The sequence below is a fragment of the Cyprinodon tularosa genome, unplaced genomic scaffold, assembly GCF_016077235.1.
Source record: "Cyprinodon tularosa strain WSP-4 unplaced genomic scaffold, ASM1607723v1 ctg47, whole genome shotgun sequence".
In the NCBI taxonomy this organism is placed as follows: Eukaryota; Metazoa; Chordata; class Actinopteri; order Cyprinodontiformes; family Cyprinodontidae; genus Cyprinodon; species Cyprinodon tularosa.
The window spans coordinates 310,792-331,570 of NW_024039196.1; the positions used below are offsets into that span (position 1 = coordinate 310,792).

A 20,779-nucleotide genomic window follows, 5' to 3' on the forward strand; every position below is an offset into this window, starting at 1 on the left:
CAATGAACCCTAGCTAGTTGCACAATTTAGTATAGCCAGATCCAGACGGATTTTCATATCATTATGGTCCAGGCTCCAGAACAACAAGTACTGCGATGAATAACAGTCAGTTACCACAGGCGAAGGCCCGGAACCACGAGCCGAACCGTGTAAAAACCACATCCGAAGGACAATGTTTCCCATCCCAATAGCAGAAAGGACCCGGTTCTTGGACCGCTCGTTGCGATCAGATTACAAAGGGTCCACCTTCACTGTCCAGGCGCAGCAGCGCAGCACAGCCTGCTATCCAGAACAGACAGCACCGCACACTGGGCTCCAACACTAACCGCCAGCCTTCACACCAGGCCGCAGTGACACGCTGCCAACCGAACTAAACCCAGCCACCACAGAACCAATCCAAATCCCGTGATCCTCTCTTCAAACAAAAGGTTAGACTCTGGTTTTAACCAAATAAAACACAGAACCATCTGGAAAATGTTCTGAAAGATAATGAACTTCCACCGGCTCTGCATAAAATCAAAGAACCTTTAGCAGCGGTGATTAAACCAGCAAGCATTATTCTGTTGATAAACAACAGAATACTGGATTTTTTTTTTCACTTTTGATGTATTTAATTTTGTACATTCTACCAAATTAGAAACTATAAATATGTGTTTTCTATTTGAACTTTAAAGTTGTGTGGAAACGGCTGTTCCAACCGTTGCATTTCCGAATTCTCCCGAGCGGTTCCCGACTTTAAACGAGTGGATAAAGTGAATGTGATTGGTCGTTTATCAAGGGGGCGGTATTGTTGTTGCAGAAGGTTTGCAAGCATGTTTGGTTGTGGCCGGTTTGTCGGAAGCATCTTGCTAACCAGTTAGCAACTCAGTGCTAGTAGGTTCCCAATGAGAAATTACATTGGAACCAAGTAGCACTAAATTGGTGACTTAGAAACGACACTGTCAAGGAACGCTATGGACAGTGGAAACATGAAAGAGGAGGAGAGTTTTGTTTCAGGCCCCGTCCACACGAAGTCAAAACGAACACGAAACGCTGATATTTTCCAAAACGTTTGCCGTAAAGACGGAGACGTAAAATAAATGTGAGCGTCCACACGAATGCATGAAAACGTTGCAAAATGTATGCCAGGCCTGTAAGTGGCGCTGTGGTGCCAAAGCAAAAATAAGCGACGAAATGTTGGGCATGCGCACTAATATTTATACATGGTTGCCCTGCGGGTCTATTTTCGTGGTTAAGTCAAATTCAGGTGCTGAACTATGTGGTCGATATTGCTCTGTTCTTCCTGGAGATATTCCAGAAGAAGATTCTGTTGTAAGCCCGACAGCAGGGTGAGTAGCATTAGCAGCAACGGCGCCATTGTTGTTGTGATGTGTCGCGCATGCGTGTTTAGAGGCGACGCTATGACGCATGCGTGTAAAAAAATATATGCGGTTAGAGCGTAAAGATGGAAACGCGAAAACGGCGTTTCGAAATCTTCCCACTCTGAAGGCTGAATAAAAAAAAGAACGTTTACAGACCCCCGAAACGCCGGCTTCGTGTGGATGAGAGGCTGGTTTGGTGAAAAATTTGTGCGTTTAGGCCAGGGTTCGTCTTCGTGTGGACGGGGCCTCAGAGGTCGTGGATGAGTCTCCTCAGTCATACATTTTTTATTTAGAGGAGGAAAGCAGGGATGAAGTTGTTGTGGAAGAGGATGCCAGGGTGACAGAAGCTTGGTTTGGTGTAGAAGGCTTACAGCCGTACATGTTTGAGCCCTTGCCTCGCAACGCTGCCAGTTCTGTTAGCTCTATGCCTGCCGAAGACACAGACGTCCATCCCCATGAACACTCAAGATGCTATGCCCTAAAAAATTTAATTGACAGATGACATTTGATATATGACTGGCCGAATTTAGGTGTACAAGCTGACGTATAACTAACCGGCCTGCATAAAATAACATAAAAAACACAAATTTTTTGAAAGATTTTTTTTTTTAAATAGAAATGTTCTTACTTTTGGGACAATATAGTCTGATAAAAAGTACATTTATGTACATGTTTAAGCTAGAATGATTTGACATTTAAATTTTATCCCTACAACTTTAATGATAATGATAAGTTGTTGAGCTTTGTTCTCTAATACTTCTTACAAATAAGACCAAGTAAAAACCAATTTTGTCTTGCAACTTTGTGAAGAAAACCCAGGCTGCTGGTTGGTGTTTTTCTTAAAATGGACTCAGTTTTGCTTTTAAATGTGTTACTCATTGATTCTTTTTAAGGGACTATAACTTTGGAAAGCATGTTCACTACATTTCATTCTCAGAGAAGAAAGACTGGTTTGCTTTTCAAACCTTCCTATAAATCTTTTTTCCCTGCCTAGAAGTTATAGGGACTGCTCAGACAATTAAAGGTCACTGGTTTGCCTCCCTGACATTTTTAGAGAAAAGTAGCCCAGGAAAATGAATAATGACCACTGCATTGTTTAAGTTTCTCTTATAGCCGTGGTGACCTTAAGCAAGACAGGGGATCACCCAAATGCTCCTTTGCTGCTGTCACAGGAGCTAGGCATTTTTAACTTTCTCTTGGGGATGGTTTCTTACTAGCTAAATGCTTATAAAGAGAACCACATTTTAGTGTTTAGTTCCCTGTGCATGAATGTGAACAAGACAAGTGTTATTTTTGTGGTGATCATTCCAGCACAAATTGTAGAACAATAAAGAATTGCAAGTAAGATTCCGGGATGAAACATCTGCAACTGGTTTGCTAAGAATATTGCATGTCTTTTTCTACCTAAGTATAACTTTTGTATCATCAAGGTATATATAATTTTTATTTTCATTTTTCTTTTTTTTAGGGCTGCAACGATTATTTCGCAAATGGACTAATCTAATTAAAACTAAAACTTTTCAACTTAAGGAGTTCTGGACAGAGCAAAAATATTTTTATCTTAAATGTTTACATATTTTTTTTACAGTTTTGGTATAAATACAGCTCTTAGTGCGTTGCTCTATCAGTTAAAAGCATGTTTTACAGTCTCTATAGTCCAGTTGACGATTAATCAATTATTAGTAGTATTATTATTTATTCATTTTTTACTAAATTAGTTGGCAATTATTTCAATGATCGATTAATCATGATTAATCAGATTAATTGTTTCAGCTCTAATATACATAGGATAATGAAAGAAAACACAATTTCAAGCTTTGAAAAGCTCCGTGTTCAGTTTATTATAAAAATTAAAAGTATTATCCATATACAAAGAAGATAAATCTAAACCTACAACCAAAGCTACAACTGAGTATAAAACATAACTGTGTATTAGAATTGCCCACTCAAATCCAAGGTAAAAGTTCTTGTGGTAGGATTACATTTAAAAGCTTCCATAGCCACTGGATCCTTTCAAGTTGTGTAGCTGTTGAAGAGGTGTTTAGTAACTGCAGTATGGAATATGGACTGAGTGAGTATACATGCTGTTTTTTCCTGTGTTTGTGCTGAACCTAAATCCAAGGTTTCTTCACTCTGATGCTAAGAGTAAACACCACGACGGCTGCAGGCACAGGTACCTGGAGTGTCTCACTAACTGTAAAGAGCACCCCTCACAGGCGGAGCGTAAACATGGACCTTTTTGGTCTTTATTTGGTCACTTTGCTGAGCTTTCCACAGACTAAACTTCACCTAGCTCAAGCAGTGACTGAGCCTGCGAGTGTCATCTCAGAGGTTTTAAGTGTTTAGATGACATGTGACGTAATAATGCTTCATTTGCCTCACTGCTAGCCTCAAGGGAAAGGTCATCCATGTAAATGCGTCAAGTGTGATGCTTTACGACCCTTTTTCCACAGATTGACCAAACAGTCACTATTCCTTTCCCACATCTAAGACTCCAAGCTGAACCACAAACCCAACTGCAATCTTCTTTTTGAAATATCCTTTGGGTTTCTTTTTTTCTCTTCACTTCCTTTCAGCAAGTTTTACTATACAAATCTTTCTCTGCGCTTGATTTAGCTCACCCCTTTTGGTTTCCCCCCACTGAGAAAACAATTGAATACTTCTGCCCCAGCTTGGCAGGGTGGCTTTCTTAATTGACCTCTGTGTAAAGACCAACTTCCCGAGATGTCAGAGGGGGTTATGTTGTTCCAATCACAAAGGATGGGGGCAGAGGGGGGGTATCCTTAAGTCTTTAGGAAGAAGCCTGCCTTTCTTTACAGAAGCCACAAAATGTTTTCTTTAAGGAAATAATGCATTTCCCCAGACAAATGAAACTGCATTTCCCTCAGTCAGCGTGCAGGATATTAGGAGATATCACATTTTAACTGCAGAGTGTGTTTATAAAACTCTAAAGTAGAGTTAACAAATACCATTGGTTGTATCTTTAAGTGACATCTGATCTCTCATGTCCTCCTAAATATAAGAGAACATCTGAGCAGGAAGTGTGCGCTAAAAGCACTCAGAGAATCAAGGAAGTTTGCTTTGGAAGATTTATGTCTCCCTAAAGACTAAAGATTTGGGAACAGGAGGCAACTCATAAGAGCCCCAAATCTGTATCAATAAGAGCTCGATTTTTGTTGGGGGTGGGGGGTGGGGGGGGTCTCCTCATATCTCTGTCCCTTTAGCTCGTACTCCCAACAATAGGGGCTTAATTATAGAGTTGACTATAATTTACCCTTAATAGGGCAATTCATCTGGGTATGGATCTTTAAACAGCAGAACACTACAGATTAGGTTATGCAAGATTCTTTGGTGTAATGCTGTTGCATCGCACAGAAAAATAAGCAAGTTGTCAGTTGGCATTGTTACTGCTCTTTAATCTTGCATGATTTTACAGGTAATGTAATCACCTTTTTCTGGAGAGGGCCTAATTAAATTAGATGGGGGGGAATAAGAGGAACAACATTTCTTCTGTCTCTGGATTAAAATCCCCTAAGAGTTTAGTTAAACTAACCAAACAGACTTTACTTCTTGTAACTGGAAGATGTTTTCGATTTAATCCGGCCTTGTAATCATTTTCTCAAGAATAATAAGCCATTGACTGTCACAGTGATTGGGTGAAATGAGACACTGAACCACCTTCTTAAACGTCTTAAATTTACAGTGCTAATCTAAGAACACATGTATTCAACATCTGCATGACAAAACTTCCTTTAGAATGGTTAAAATATGCTAAAAATAAGGTTTTAAGGATGGCCATGAGCTCATTCTGATACATTTATGGTAGGGGTCGGCAACCCGCGGCTCTTTAGCTCCCTCCATGCGGCTCCCTGGAGCTTTTTCAAAAATTCATGAACATTTTTTTTTTATTCATTTATTTTAATATTATGTGCTGGAAGTCAAATAAAGCTCCTGCTTTGCTTTCATTATGCTTTCCAATGCTTTAAACATTTGTATAATAAATAAATTTAAACAATAAATAAATGTAAGCATTTCTTTCAACGAACATTTGCCTTATAGCCATAGAGATCAGTGGTCATGGCCTGCAACACACGTTTCAGCGCAGTGCCAGGCAGGCAAAGTGGTGGGTGTGTGTCGGATCATGGATCCAAAATGGGAAAAAAAGGAAGATACCTGATGAGAACAGAGGATTCAAAGAAGAATGGACCGAATCATTTGCTTTTATTATCAATGCAGAAGAATTACCAACATTTTTTATTTGTAATGTGAGGTTGTCAAAAAAAAAAAAAAAAACTTATTTGGAAATTTGTAGCTGGTCTCTACGTGGGGAACAAGTGGATAGATTAGAGGAGAGCAAAGATGAGAAAGAGAAGAAGTGAATTGCATCTCCAAATTCCAAAACTGCTGCTAGTTTTGTTTCAATCATGAATAATCGTCCACAGATCGAACAGGTAGTGCTCTAATGCAGGTATTTGAATTTTCTTTCATTTCCCCCCCCCAAATCCTTAAAAAAAAAACACCAAGGAACGCTGGTGACGGAAAATGTGAGATTTCGGTTTTAGAGAGCACTGCTCTGATGGATATCAATCAACTCCACTCAACAGAAACACGTCCGCCATAGAAAGATTCCTTTATCGTGTTTCTATCATTTTCATCAATGCAACAAAACCTACGGTGAATTCCCTGGAGTGAGAGTATTCACTGTTTCTCCGTACTGTGTGACATTTGCTCCAGGATAAACATTTAATCAAGTATGCTTATTATATATGTAAGCACACGTAGTCCTTTTTTATAGTGGGCTAATACACTTCAAGCCCATGTTGCCATATGGCACTTATATAGGAATACATTTTTGCGGCTCCAGACAGATTTTTGTTGTTGTTTTTTTGATCCTTTGAATAGTTTGGGGTGCCGCCCCCTGGTTTATGGGGTTTAAAACCTGCTGAGTGTTGCTAACATATCCAATTTGAAATAGCCAGCCAAAATGACAAAGCTTGTTGTGTTGTAGCTGCTTGCTAAGAAACATCTATCTGTATCTAAGCAGGGTACGTGCATATCTATATGCAGAACAGAGCTACACATTTGATAAAATGCATCAATGTGTGCAAACAATATATCTGCAAAGTTGAAAGACTTTCTATGGACTTAATCCGCAAACTAAGTGTAGATTTCAGTTGGTTGGAAAAAGTTAAAGGATTTATGGGACTGAAAGCATTAGGGTATTCACAATCGGTATCATTACTTTAGTTTCCAGCCAATGCAATATATTTATTTCCTTAACCTTCATCACTATCACCCCTATAAAGGGGCTGCTGACTTGCAAAGCCAAAGTTAATATTGCATTCATGTATTTCCAAACCTCTGAATGGCACAATTAGTTCTATAGGCAGAACTATATAACTACTCTTTAATGTGGCCCATGAGTCGGCAAATCACCATTTTATGTCACACAGTTCCAAACTTCAAATTATTAAGATTCAACACCAATTTCAAATTTATTTTCAAGTATGTTTTTCCATTGGAGCTGCAATTGTTGGGATTTTCTTGGATAATGAGCAACTTTGATTAGCCCCACTCCTGCCCACTCACAGTGTAAACTATTTATAGGCTCAGGTTCCCTAATGTAGGTATTACACGTATTTCAAAATCATAAGGCAGCGGTGTAGAGAGGGAAAACATATAATATCTTTCTTTTATCACAGCCTACCATGAGTCAGAAAATGCATTTCCAAGTTTTCATAATGTAATAATGAAAAGACCCTGGCTGTAAAGAGATGATGGCCTTCCTCATACCTTGAACTAGAATTCATTTTTATTCATAAACACATGTTAGATCATATGACTGATAAAATGACTTTCCAAAATAATAATCCCAAACAGTTCCTGTTCCGATAGCCGTGCACACTCCATACCCTCCAGAGACAAATATCTACCCACACACCCTTGACTTCCAGCACTAGTCCCCAAGTAAACATCAAAAGCGTGTTATGCAGCGAGATTAGATGACTAATGATCAGGCTTTATTGAGTCTATTGTTGAGCTTTGACTGACTGCTGATCAGTGCAGCTCAGTCCAGGGAGCGCTTTGTGCTGCACACGATGCAGCACTCAAATGCAAGCAAACACACCCCTGCACACAATCATGTATGAAGAACTGAGGCAGAGATACACCATACCTGCCACTCCTTGCTGCAGTTCTCACCACCTGAACATTTAGTGACGACAGTACAGCTGGAGGTAGTTAAGAAATCAGTAATCAGTCTTATTCACAGTATCTGTTGCGTCATTGAAAAGTCCACCCTTCCCTCCTTCCTGCAAACACTCATTTGGCTCACAGCATTGTATTACATTAAAGTCAGGTTATGTGAAAGAAGTTCCCAGAATGTACAACTGGTTTTATTAGCTACCAGTAGTTGTTCCTTGCTTTTATAAAGGAAGTTGGCAAATTGTGCAAGCTTTTGTAAGCTTTCCAGCCCCCATGCATGAATGAGTCATTCCTTTTTGGAAAAAGGTTAAGATTGTTTGATATAGGAGAACATTCTTACAAAAATTTTACGTATCTTATTTCTTTCTAGGGTACTTCAGCAGTATGAGGAAGTCATTTAAAGGACTTAGACTATCAGGTCATTCACCACCTGCAACTCAGTTATGCAACCAACAACTGGACAAGCTGAGTGTTTACTGTGGCTATACGCCTGAAACCTTGAGCTATAAACTATTTTCTTTTGCTTCTCTTTCCTCCTTCCTGGTTAAAGACTCGTTTAAGCCTCAATATGGGGTGTTGTACACCTTAAGTCACCTGTTGTCTCTTTAATCTCCCTGTAGCTGTCACACACACACACACACACATATATATATATATATATATATATATATATATATATATGTATATATATATACAGTGGGCGCTGATTGGAAATGGACACTTCACTCACGCTCCGCGTGTTTCACGTATTGTGTGAAAAACATGTGACTACTATAGCCACTAGGTGGCAGTCTGACTCCATTTCGGCGTCCCATGAGTCAGAATTACATAGGTCGAGTAGCAGACTGGAAGGGGTGTCACGGGTTGCGAGTTTATAGCGCAGAGGTTAAGCTGAGTGGTCTTTGGTTCAATAGACTGTGGGTTCAATCCCAGCTGTGGCCAAGTTGTCTTAAATGTTTTTTTTTTTTTTATTATAATTATTATTGCTTTTTTATAAAGTAATGAAAGTTAGAATGTAAAGTAATGAAACCAGGTTTTCTATTTTTGAAACAACAATTGGAGTTATTCGTTGGACATTCACGCATGAGCCTGTATAAAAAGAGGAGCTGACCAGCTCCTTTAGTCAGAGACACCGTGTCTGTACGTTTGTGGGCCTGCAGTCAACTGAAAAGCAGGTTTATTGGGGATCTTGGTGTGATATTGTTCTATTTTATTTTGTTTTTGATTAAAATAAAGTTAATGAATTAATTTAACATTGGGACTGCATAATCTTATTTCATGAAAATATTTATAGATAGATTGATAGTAGTTATAGATACACCTCCGATCTTATCTGAGAACTGTTATTTCTATTTATCTGCATCGCTATTATTTAATGAAAAATAAAATTAATTAAGTTGGAGCCGGGGATACGGACTGTAGCGCAACCAGAGAAAGGCGACAGAGACAGTGCTGCGGCTGGTGATGTTGAAATTAAAATCATATCCAAAGTTGATTCCTCATTAAGATAAGCCAAAGTTATTCAAAAGGGTACGTAAGAAAATATATTTTCTTTAGTTTTGTAAAATATAAGTGCCGTTGAAAGCTTTGTTTTTGTGTGTTACTTTCTTTCCGTGCAATACGTGACACCCTGCTACTTGACCAGACTGGGAGGGCTGTCACGTGTTGCGAACTTCTAGCGCAGCGGTTAAGCTGAGTGGTCTCCAGATCAACAGCTCATGGGTTCAATCCCAACTGTGGCCAAGTTGCCTTAAATGTTTTTTTTTTTTTTTACAAAGCATCTTAATGCACCTTTTTCCTCCCTGTTTGCACCTCCAGTAACTTCTATGCCAATATGTGACGAGTGAATTTCTCCGCTGTGAGATCAATAAAGCTCATCTAATCACATCTACTCCAATCTAAATAAATAAATAAATATACACATGTTCAATAAATAAATAAGCATTCAATTAATTACCCCCAATAAATGGTGAAATGATATGTTCTCATAATAAATCATTTATTTAAAAAATGCTGTTATGTTCCTTTTTTTTTTTAATTCCTTTTAAAATGCTTAACTATTTTTATTCTTTTATTTTCTTTCAAAAAATCACTAGATAACCACAAAAAAAAAAAAAAAATCTGTAAATGAATTGTCTTGACAAATAAAAACATTTTGAAGATATAAAAACTGTAAAATAATAGGAAATAAAATATGACTAGAAAGGATTCACAAAAAAATGAATTTTAAGTATTAAAAAATTAAATATATAAATGTTAAAGTATTGCAATTGTTTCCAAATTAATTTTTCTTTGCACCAACCAAAGGGGAAAAAATAGAAAAAAAGCATCTGAATTTTCTTTTTTTTTTTTTTTTTTTTTTGTGGTTATCTGCTGCGGACATACTGTAAGTGGACTGGTCATGTTATTGTCCGACTGATGTGTGGGTTATACAGGCCAAACATCTTCCCTTGCCAACCCAAATAATGAAATCCGTTTTTTTTTGTTTTTTTTATCTTGACGAAAACCAGAAATATGGTCTGCCTGCATTCATCAACAACTTATGTTTGTGAGACCCCCTACCCCTCAGGACCCCCGCCTAATCAATGCAAAAAATAACGACAAATGGCTTTAGCAGGTTATTCAGAGTTGACGCGGTACTTTGCAGACAACTTACTCTCTTGTTCTCTGACAATAGAATTCAACCACCACCATTTACAGAGACCCCCTCCCCCTCACAGCTCAACTTTGTGGTTTCAACACTGCAGCGAAAGTTTCCTGATATGGGGAAGAGTGACTTGAAGGACTGCATTGATAAGATCAACGAATTTCTCCGTACAACACGCAAATCATCCCAACGACTCTCAATGTAAACCTGTTCAGTATTCATCACAATAAACACATTTTCCCACATGCTCTTTTCCCACTTTGTGTTGTTTTAAAATCTAATCTGAAATATAGAAATAGAAATTATAGAAACAAAATGTTTCACAGCAGTTTTTTCAGGAACAGAATCAGGTTTATTGACATTGTCAGAGAAGGAGTTCACAAACTAAGGATTTTTTTATGGTACAATCGTGCAAGATGACACATATAAGGGTAAATAGAATTATAAAAATATCTAAACACTGTGGCAATATATAAGCAATATCTATGCCGTATATCCAGGTCTGGGACGGATTTTAGCAGGGGCTTACCGGGGCTGCAGCCCGGGGCCCCGGCATTCCCGTAGGATTTATATTTTTGTGAATGGATAGTGTTAGAATTTACCGTATTTTCACGACTATAAGCGCACATAAACGTCTTTTTATCCCTTGAAATGTGCGGTGCTCCCTATTTTATTTTTAAACTCGCTGCTTCTGCATCAAAAGCGATGTTGATGAGTGGAAAAAACCCCCACCTGGTCTCCTTACCAAAGGGAGCACCTTTGAGAAATTCGTTGATCTTATCAATGCAGTCCTTCAAGTCACTCTTCCCCATATCAGGAAACTTTCGCTGCAGTGTTGAAACCACAAAGTTGAGCTGTGAGGGGGAGGGGGTCTCTGTAAATGGTGGTGGTTGAATTCTATTGTCAGAGAACAAAAATATTAATATTATTAATATAATATTTTGAAAATATATTTTCTTACATACCCTTTTGAATAACTTTGGCTTATCTTAATGAGGAATCAACTTTGGATATGATTTTAATTTCAACATCACCAGCCGCAGCACTGTCTCTGTCGCCTTTCTCTGGTTGCGCTACAGTCCGTATCCCTGGCTCCAACTTAATTAATTTTATTTTTCATTAAATAATAGCGATGCAGATAAATAGAAATAACAGTTCTCAGATAAGATCGGAGGTGTATCTATAACTACTATCAATCTATCTATAAATATTTTCATGAAATAAGATTATGCTGTCCCAATGTTAAATTAATTCATTAACTTTATTTTAATCAAAAACAAAATAAAATAGAACAATATCACACCAAGATCCCCAATAAACCTGCTTTTCAGTTGACTGCAGGCCCACAAACGTACAGACACGGTGTCTCTGACTAAAGGAGCTGGTCAGCTCCTCTTTTTATACAGGCTCATGCGTGAATGTCCAACGAATAACTCCAATTGTTGTTTCAAAAATAGAAAACCTGGTTTAATTACTTTACATTCTAACTTTCATTACTTTATAAAAAAGCAATAATAATTATAATAAAAAAAAAAAAAACATTTGAGGCAACTCGGCCATAGCTGGGATTGAACCCACAGTCTATTGAACCACAGACCACTCAGCTTAACCTCTGCGCTATAAGTTCGCAACACGTGACAGCACTCCCAGTCTGCTACTTGACCAGACTGGGAGGGGTGTCACGTATTGCACTGCAAGAAAGTAACACACAAAAACAAAGCTTTCAACGGCACCTATATTTTACAAAACTAAAGAAAATATATTTTCTTACATACCCTTTTGAATAACTTTGGCTTATCTTAATGAGGAATCAACTTTGGATATGATTTTAATTTCAACATCACCAGCCGCAGCACTGTCTCTGTCGCCTTTCTCTGGTTGCGCTACAGTCCGTATCCCCGGCTCCAACTTAATTAATTTTATTTTTCATTAAATAATAGCGATGCAGATAAATAGAAATAACAGTTCTCAGATAAGATCGGAGGTGTATCTATAACTACGCAACCATTTTCATAAAATAAGATTATGCAGTCACTTGACTGCATAATCTTATGTTAAATTAATTAATTAACTTTATTTTAATCAAAAACAAAATAAAATAGCACAGTATCACACCAAGATCCCCAATAAACCTGCTTTTCAGTTGACTGCAGGACCACAAACGTCACCCTCAGCACGGCAGAGGTCCCAAGCGCCACCTGGTGGTTGTCCGGGTACATTGCAGTTCTTTTTGAAATAAAAAAACTGGCCTCAGGAAATACAACGTGATTCACGTGGGAATCACACAGGAATCACGCAGGAAACCGTCCATTTCCAACCAGTCCCCACTGTATATATGTATATATATATATATATATATATATATACGATATATATGTATGACACCACATTATATGTTGGTTCCTCTGTCAGTTAGTGTTGCTAGTACTCATGGCCTGGTTTTGCAAATGTGTTTTTCAGGACTCCGGTATTCACGGCTGAAAAGATTTAACAATCCCCTGCTTATTAGTGTTTCCAGTTTGACTTATAATTATAGGGATGATTACATTTCACATGACTACCCTAATTAGGGCAGTCAGCTCGCCTTGGCTCATCTGCTTTAGTTACCAGGGTGTGCTGTACTCTGGGCCAATGCACTGAGATCCCTGAGGGAAAAACGAATGATTAAGAAAAGAGACACTGGACAGATGTTTTGGCCTTATTCTTACTGATTTGGTTGCTCCTGATGTATGTTTGCATCGGAATAGAAAGGATATGATGCAATGCCAGGCAGTAAAATAATTAAGCTGGAAGATTATGCTTTGCTTCCTTTCATTCCGGGCTGGGTCTAAGTACAATTACTTTAGCTCTATTTTTTGTTCGTGAAGTGAGGTGTGTCCCAGACTTCAGATAACATGCTTTGACTTTCTTACCTCTCAAGAGCAGACATGTCAAGGAATGTGTCTGGGATATTTTAGTGGCCACTTCATTTTTATTAAACTAGAGGTAGTCTTTTTTTCCTTATCTGCTTCTCCTCACATTCTCAAACTTAAGCTTGTATATCTAGAAATAAGCTTTCTGTTCACACAAAGGAGCATAATGTAGATTGTTTCTTTGCATGTATGGCTGTGTGTGTGTGTGTGTTGCTTCTCTTTGCTAGCAGTCAGAACCTGTCTGATCCACTCAGGATGACTGAATACAAACAGCAGAAAATATATTTCTTTGAATGCTTATGCAGAACAAGTCTCCTGCATTTTGGGATCAATGCCTATTTTTATTATATTTATTGCGCATTAGTAAACAAGCCTACATTATCATTTGGGTGAATCCTGCAATCCGATTTGTGATGCGATCATTTAGAAACCTAGAATCCTACCTCAAACTTTTTTTTTTGTTTTCAGTGAAACACCACATCACGCCTGGAAATGCTTGTCTCAGTTTCTTATAATTTTTTTAGCACATTTTCTGGTAAGATTCAGATCGGTGCGAGAATATACTACCCCAGACCCAGAAACTGGTGCATCACTAAGATTTTATTTCATTCATAGATTAACCCCTGATTATCACTATTGAAGTAATCTGGGTAAAGTTAGGTCTGGAGGAGGAGGAGAAGGATTTTTATCAGTAAAGATAACAATGAAAAAAAATCATAAACTGTGCTGAGTGATGTATTATTAGAGGTAGTTTGTAATATAAGAACTGGATTTCTAATTTTTTGTTTTGAGTTGATGTTTCCTGTATCAACTTCTATAATTTTGAAAATCTGTTTCTTCCAGTCTGCCAAGGTTTTACCAATCATTTAAATCTTCTGGGCTCTAAAGAGGACCACTACCAGAACATGGTGAAGACCTACAGCAATTGTACTGTTGTCCTGGAGAACTTGGAGATCACTTATGTAGAAGAGCACCGTGACCTTTCCTTCCTCCAGGTAAAAACTAAATATTTACATACCCTGTAGAAAAACACACATAACCTGCTGATACTGAATCGTTTTTGGTCCGGTAGGATTAAAAAAATAATTTATTTTAATGTTATTGGTTATAAGGTCTGGGTTATTTTTTTTAGATTTTATATCAAATTCAGTAATATTACTTAGTATTACTTTTTAATACTGTATGCTTTAGGCTAAACATTTATGATTCCTTCTACAAGCTTCTAACCTAAGTTTGTTATAATTTAAAACATTTAACTAATCGCAAAATAGGAAATCATCTACTTTATAGTCAGACACTGAAAAAAAATTGTTATTTGTATTTATTTTAAGTATGTGTAAAAATCTTGTTCTGACCAGAAATAATAATATATAATGAGTTTTGGTCTCTTATATAAAAGTAATAAGTTCAAAGTCTGTAGCCTTAACAGAACATTAACATTTGTATGCTTACTCATTCACTAAGACGAATTAAGCCCTGAGAGCTGCAATAAGAAGAGCTAACAAACTGGTACTCAATAGAAGGATTTTCTTTTTTTTTTATTTGCTATGTTGAGAGTAATTACTGCCTTAGAGGTATAGAGCTCAATCTTTTATTTCCAGATGCATCATCTAAAGAAGTGGTCCTCCTAATTATCAATCATCCTAGTGATATGTTTACATAAGGCTGTCTGGTTATAGCTATTTTTTTCTGCGCATTTGCACTTTCAGGCATATATCTGTGGTGAGCTACGGTTCCAGATAGTCAGACAAGCTCACCTTTTTCACCGTGGTTCTTTGAAAATGGCCAAGGGTCGTAAGAGAAAAAATGTTTACAAAGTGTATAAGAAGAAAAGAAAGGGATCAGAAGAGGCAGATATAGAGCTCTCCTTACAAAGCATAATGGGATTTGCTATCACAGCTGCCCGCTGTCGCCATAGGCTGTCAATGCGCGACAGAGGTACCTGATAACAAAGATGGCGCAGGCACTGCATGGTGGAGGAGTTACGTGACCAACGGGGACCAAACGGCAGTGAGCGTCTGTCGGAACGGTCAGTTGACTGAGTTCTTGATAAAGTCCACTATTTAGTAACCGCTCTATATAGTGCTGGAGGGATTTAGGGATTAGGGCGGACGTTCGGGCACAGTAAGCTGGTATGAGCTATGAGAACAGCAACTTTTAAACAGAATGTGCACGAAGAGAAATGGGCGTTTAATAGGCATTCCCTCTTGGGAGCTGGTACAGGGTTGTGCAAGTGGAGAGGGCGGGTGTTTTAAAAAACTTACGAAAATCATCCACAATGCCTTTAAGTTCTGCCCAATGGATATTGCCTTTGACAGAAATGTCATTTTAACACTGAAGTTTGTGTGATTTCTGCCTCTGTGATGAACAGAGTTGTTACTCTAATCGGCCCTCCTGTCCAAATTATCTGTATCAACAGTATATAAGCAAGCGTTGCAGTGATTATGCAAGTTTCAATTTTTTCAACTGTTAAAACTCTTAACAGTTTGGTTAATTCTGATGATTCTCCACTTATAGCTAATGAAAACAGGACCTTTATTAACAATGTTGCATCAGGCCAATAAGAAAAAACATATACTCTAATAGTGAAATGTGGGCCTTGTTGGAACAAACCCTGCTTCATTTGAAAAGAATGTTTTAATTAAAAGTAATGTTTTATGCTTTTTGAATGTTAAAAGTATAATAGAGGACTTTTGTGAATTCTTGAAAAGACCCTCCCTCTCCACCTAAAAAAAAAAGTACATGCACAACGCGTGCGAGAGCATGAACAAGCCCATTTCTCCTTGTGAGCGCTCTGTTTAAAATTTGCTGTTTGTATCACTCGTACAAGCTTACTTTCCTAAAGAAGATTTGCAATTTTTCCACTATGTCGGCTCACCACTGGTAAGTGAAAATGGAGGCAAGCACACAGGGAGGCCTTACGTAAACATATCACCAGAATGATTGACAATTAGGAGGACCAATTATTTTGATGATCCACCCGGAAAAAGAACATCCTCCACTATACCCTTAACATATGCACTAGAAGTTGTCTTTTTGGTGTTTGAGTTTTTTTAAACATTGTCTATTGTTTTGCTGAACACTCTGAAGAGCCGGTGTTAATCGAAACCTGTGGAGAACAAGTACTTATAATGATTCATTGTGTTTGTAAAGCTTTGGCTAAAACTTTACTCAAAGATCAGATGTAACTTAGACTTTGAGCACTGGGCAGATGTATTACAGGACCACCCACACTCACAGGCTAAAGAATTGGCCAAACGACCAAAAAAAAAAACCTGGAGTCAGCAGATACAATGTGGTACTCTAAGGAAGAAAATTGGAATGTTTTACATGCAGAATGTCCACTTTTCTTTGTGCAGATCTCAAAACCTAGTGTGGGAAAATCTGAGTTAAACTTAAAAGAAATCATGTTTTTATTTTATTTTTAAAGAAAAAAAACATATTTTTAATTTGTGATGTTGTAGACATTTTCACATAACAGTTCTGACATTGCTGTTTCTTTTAAAGGAGCAATAAGCACATTTTCAATACTAGGTGCGCTGTTGAGCACTGTCTGTAGGCCGAAACAACACTACATTTTAATACAACATTCTATCAAGCTCTGAGTAGCAGCTGTTCATACATGCATGTGCATTTATTCGCACGTGTCGCAGCTATGTAAACAAGAGAATGAAGAACAATGCAGAGATGGTGTGTGATGTCTTAGTATAGATCATCTGAAAAGTTACCTTTAGTTCTTCACAAAACTATATTTTAAGTTCTTTTTATATAGAATTCACATATTGCTCCTTTAAGTAATGCATGGAAGTTATATATAGAGTTATGAGGAACATTATGTTGACTGAGGTTTTCTTTTAAAATGATGAACAAAAGAAAGGCTCTGACTCCTTCAAAAAAATCATTAAACCTTGACCTCACGTTGGACAAATTTCCTGAGCTCATTTCTTTGTTCAGGGAGAATATAAAAGGATGTGCATTTATTAGAGCCTTGAAATAACAGAAGGTTTTTTCCTGCCCAAGAGCTTTTCCTCAAAAGCTAAAATTAACTCCTTTATTGTGCTGTGAACATTTCTTTATTCCCCTAAAGAGGTATTCTGTTTTTGCTTTTTTAGCACACTTGGATGAGCTCATCAAAGATGGTCTGATAAAATCCACTCCACATGTCATTTGTTCACTTTCTTTGTTAAATTAAAACCAATAACTCAAATATGAAAAACAAATGTTTGTATTTTTTGGAAATTAATTTCATAAAATAATATGGTAAAAGAGAGAGCAGTTAAATGTTTGACTTCTAATTCCCCTAATGAAATAAACATAAAGATAATGGATAATATGACGTAAAAGTGGCAAAAAGATACCACAACATAGCTAGCTTAACAGTAAAGGATTTTCAATGGCAGCTTATAAACTCAATGCATATCATATATCAATTAAGACATCCTAGCAGTAACCATGCAAACTGCTAATAAATGGGTCACCTTATAAATGTAACGTTGTCATATTAGCTTTCTTAAACTGTTTATAAACATCGCTGAAATTATATTATTATACTTTGTAATGTAAACATAAGAATGTATAAAATGCCTTATTGATTTATGCAGTATTTATCATTTGGAACACTAAATTGCAAGAATTAAGAGGCTCTGCAGGTTCAGGTACCCTATACCAAAACAGTTAGAGCTTCTAGAAGCCTGCACTACCGAGACTTAAAAAACATTTGGGCCATTGCATACTCTTCTCCCTATTAGATCATTTCTTTATGCGAAATAACTGGAGTGGATGTGGGAATGAACATAATTCACATCATAATCCAGATCTGTCAGGTGTCATAACAGAGGACCCAGTATTCAAGGCAAGACAGACAGTGGGATAATTCAAATGCGTTTATTAAAACACATTGTGCTGCGGGTCTGCAGTAGCTAAGGCGTCTATCACAGGAAACTCTGGTTTATCAGCTCAGCCCTCGTCCCGAGAACGAGATAGGATCCAGTCGGTGGGCAGCCAAAAAGATGCGGCGGGCACCGTCCAGAGTGTCCAAGACGTTGCAGCCCCTGACAACAACCAGGAGTCCAAAGCCACATCAGGCAAACAGATAAGAACAGGAATGCTCAAAGGTCCAGGAGTCCGAAGACAGTTCAGGCAGACCATTCAGAAGGGAACAGACAGGCTCAGTGGCTGAGAGGCAGAACAGGTCAGGATCAGGTAATTAGAAACACTAAGGGAAGCTTAAAACCACTCTCACCACTGGCTAAAGAAAACAACAATAATCTGGCCCTGATGACTGGATGCAAGCAGCTTAAACATAGGCAGGAGCAGGTGGATCGGATGAGCAATCATTAGAAACTAGACAAAGTTGGACAGGTGAATGAATGAATAATTAAGCCAGTTATCAGTGCCAAGATCATGTCAAGATCCTTATATTGATTTGTGATTTTTTTAATTAATAGAATGATAGATTTTGATTTTTTTTATTAATGGAAGAGTAATCTAGACCTAGCAGCTGAACAGTTGCATTTGTCTTATTGAATACAGCCAGCTTGCACATGTAATCCAGCATGCTAATGTGTTTGTAATATTGCTCCTAAACGTACAATGGTATAGGAGCCCAAAACAAACGTTAAAAAAAGTGAATTAATGCGCTCTCTTTTTAAGGCCTGTTACCAAAAAATCAATTAATTTTATAATACATTTCAAGGAGCTCAATTTACATTTTCCTATGATTTGTTTTTCTTCGTGTCATGTGTTTTTGTAATGAAGAGTCTGAATCAACTAAAGGTTTCTCTCCTGTGAATTGGTCTCCACTCACCACTCCCCTCATCACTTCCCGAGCTGCAGAAAGCCTGAGAAATGCTAGTTGTGCAGTGCAATGGTGGAGGACCTTTGGAGTCAAACCAAATGACAATATTATCATTTATTGCAATAAATTCTGGGGCAATTTATCGCTCAGCAAAATGTGTTAGCTTAGTTCTCTGCTTCTTATATTACGATTTATGATCTGTAAAGGGAAATGTGACAAACAAATCTGTAAGATGGGAAATAGGATTTTCTGCTTACCTTATGTCTACCTATAAATGGAAAAAATTCGTCTGAATAGGTAAATGGACTGAAATAACAGACATTTTATGAGGTTAACAACTAGCTCTTGTTTTTCTCCCCCTTCTCTGTAGTCCATTGAAGAAGTCAGTGGCTACGTTCTGATTGCCCTCAACACAGCTCCCAAGATTCCTCTGCAGAATCTGCGGATCATCCGAGGTCACGCCCTCTATGAGGGAAAGTTTGCGCTTTCTGTGCTCGCCAATTTTGAGACAAAAACAGGTCAAGGTACCACCGAGCTTCTCCTGACCAGCCTAACAGGTAGAGGGAGCCCTGAAATGATCTTGTCTTCTATAGGCCTATGCATGAAATGAAACAGTGAAATGGCTACATTAGAATTGCAATTCATGTTTGTTCATTAGAAATTCTCAAAGGAGGTGTGAAGTTTAGCGGCAACGGCAAGCTTTGTAATGTGGAAACCATACAGTGGTTTGATATCGTCAATACTGAAGATGAGCACAAGCCCAGCCTGGAACTCCCAGTGGCTGGAAACAACCCCAATTGTAAGTGCTCTCAGTTTCAACACTGGAAAAATTAGCAAAACTCTATATTTCTCTGGTAATTTGTGCATATTAAAAGAGGTAAGTGACCTATGTTTCTTCTTTACAGGTAAGAAATGCCACTCAAAGTGTTTCAATGGTTCATGTTGGGCTTCTGGTAAAGACAACTGTCAGACCTGTAAGTTCTTGTTGATGTTTTAATCCCTTACCACAAAATTATCTACTATACACTTAATTGTATTTAAAGTATTTTCCATCCATCATTATGTTAGTATTTTGAATATTTCAAGCATTAATGGATTGGCTGTTTTTTGTGTCATTTCATAAATATGTACATTTAAGAAATAATCTTTGGTAAATGATAAACCCCCTGTATTTTTGTTGTCCTCTCCAGTAACCAAGCTGAACTGTGCACAGCAGTGCTCCAAGAGGTGCAAAGGACCATCACCAAGTGACTGTTGCAATGAGCATTGTGCAGCCGGATGCACGGGGCCCAGACCCACAGACTGTCTGGTGAGACAAAGATCTTATGCGGAGGACAACTAATGAATACACTGCATATTTAATCGTGTTCTATTAAATCTGGACGAGGACTCTGTTTTACACTCAGCCCTCACTAGGCAACCTCTGTTTTATGGCTAGAAATTATGTTTTTGTTTTAATACCAGAAAGACACATAACTGCTGATTAAATCTTTTATTTGGCAGGGCCTTGAGTACCAGCGTTTGCTCTCGCTCTCTAAGCAACTTTGAGAATTTAGCCAAGGCTGGGATAGAGGAATGCAGTGTTATCATTAGGAAGGGGCTGTGTTTTGGTCGTGGCGCACTAGATGACTGATGTTTGTGCTGCAGGCCTGTCGGGCCTTCCAGGATGATGGGGTGTGTAAGGACTCCTGCCCAGGGCTCCAGCGCTATGATCCAAACCTGCACCAGCTGGTCCCCAACCCACATGGAAAGTACAACTTTGGGGCCACTTGTGTCAAAAGTTGTCCACGTAAGTATACAGTCAACATTTGTTCTCTTAATATATTTATATATATATATAAATATATCTACATATCTA

The 20,779-nt window shown here is 38.0% G+C and overlaps 1 protein-coding gene across 2 annotated transcripts in view; it reads left to right on the forward strand.

The window, feature by feature from the left end:
* egfra (epidermal growth factor receptor a (erythroblastic leukemia viral (v-erb-b) oncogene homolog, avian)) overlaps positions 1-20,779 on the forward strand; it is a 61,529-nt gene that overhangs the window by 19,728 nt on the left and 21,022 nt on the right. For both annotated transcript variants that reach the window (XM_038301596.1, XM_038301595.1), the window contains exons 2-7: positions 13,968-14,119; positions 19,292-19,478; positions 19,580-19,720; positions 19,827-19,895; positions 20,112-20,230; positions 20,569-20,710. In XM_038301596.1, the coding sequence (XP_038157524.1) occupies positions 13,968-14,119; positions 19,292-19,478; positions 19,580-19,720; positions 19,827-19,895; positions 20,112-20,230; positions 20,569-20,710 (810 nt within the window). The remainder of the gene's footprint in view (positions 1-13,967; positions 14,120-19,291; positions 19,479-19,579; positions 19,721-19,826; positions 19,896-20,111; positions 20,231-20,568; positions 20,711-20,779) is intronic.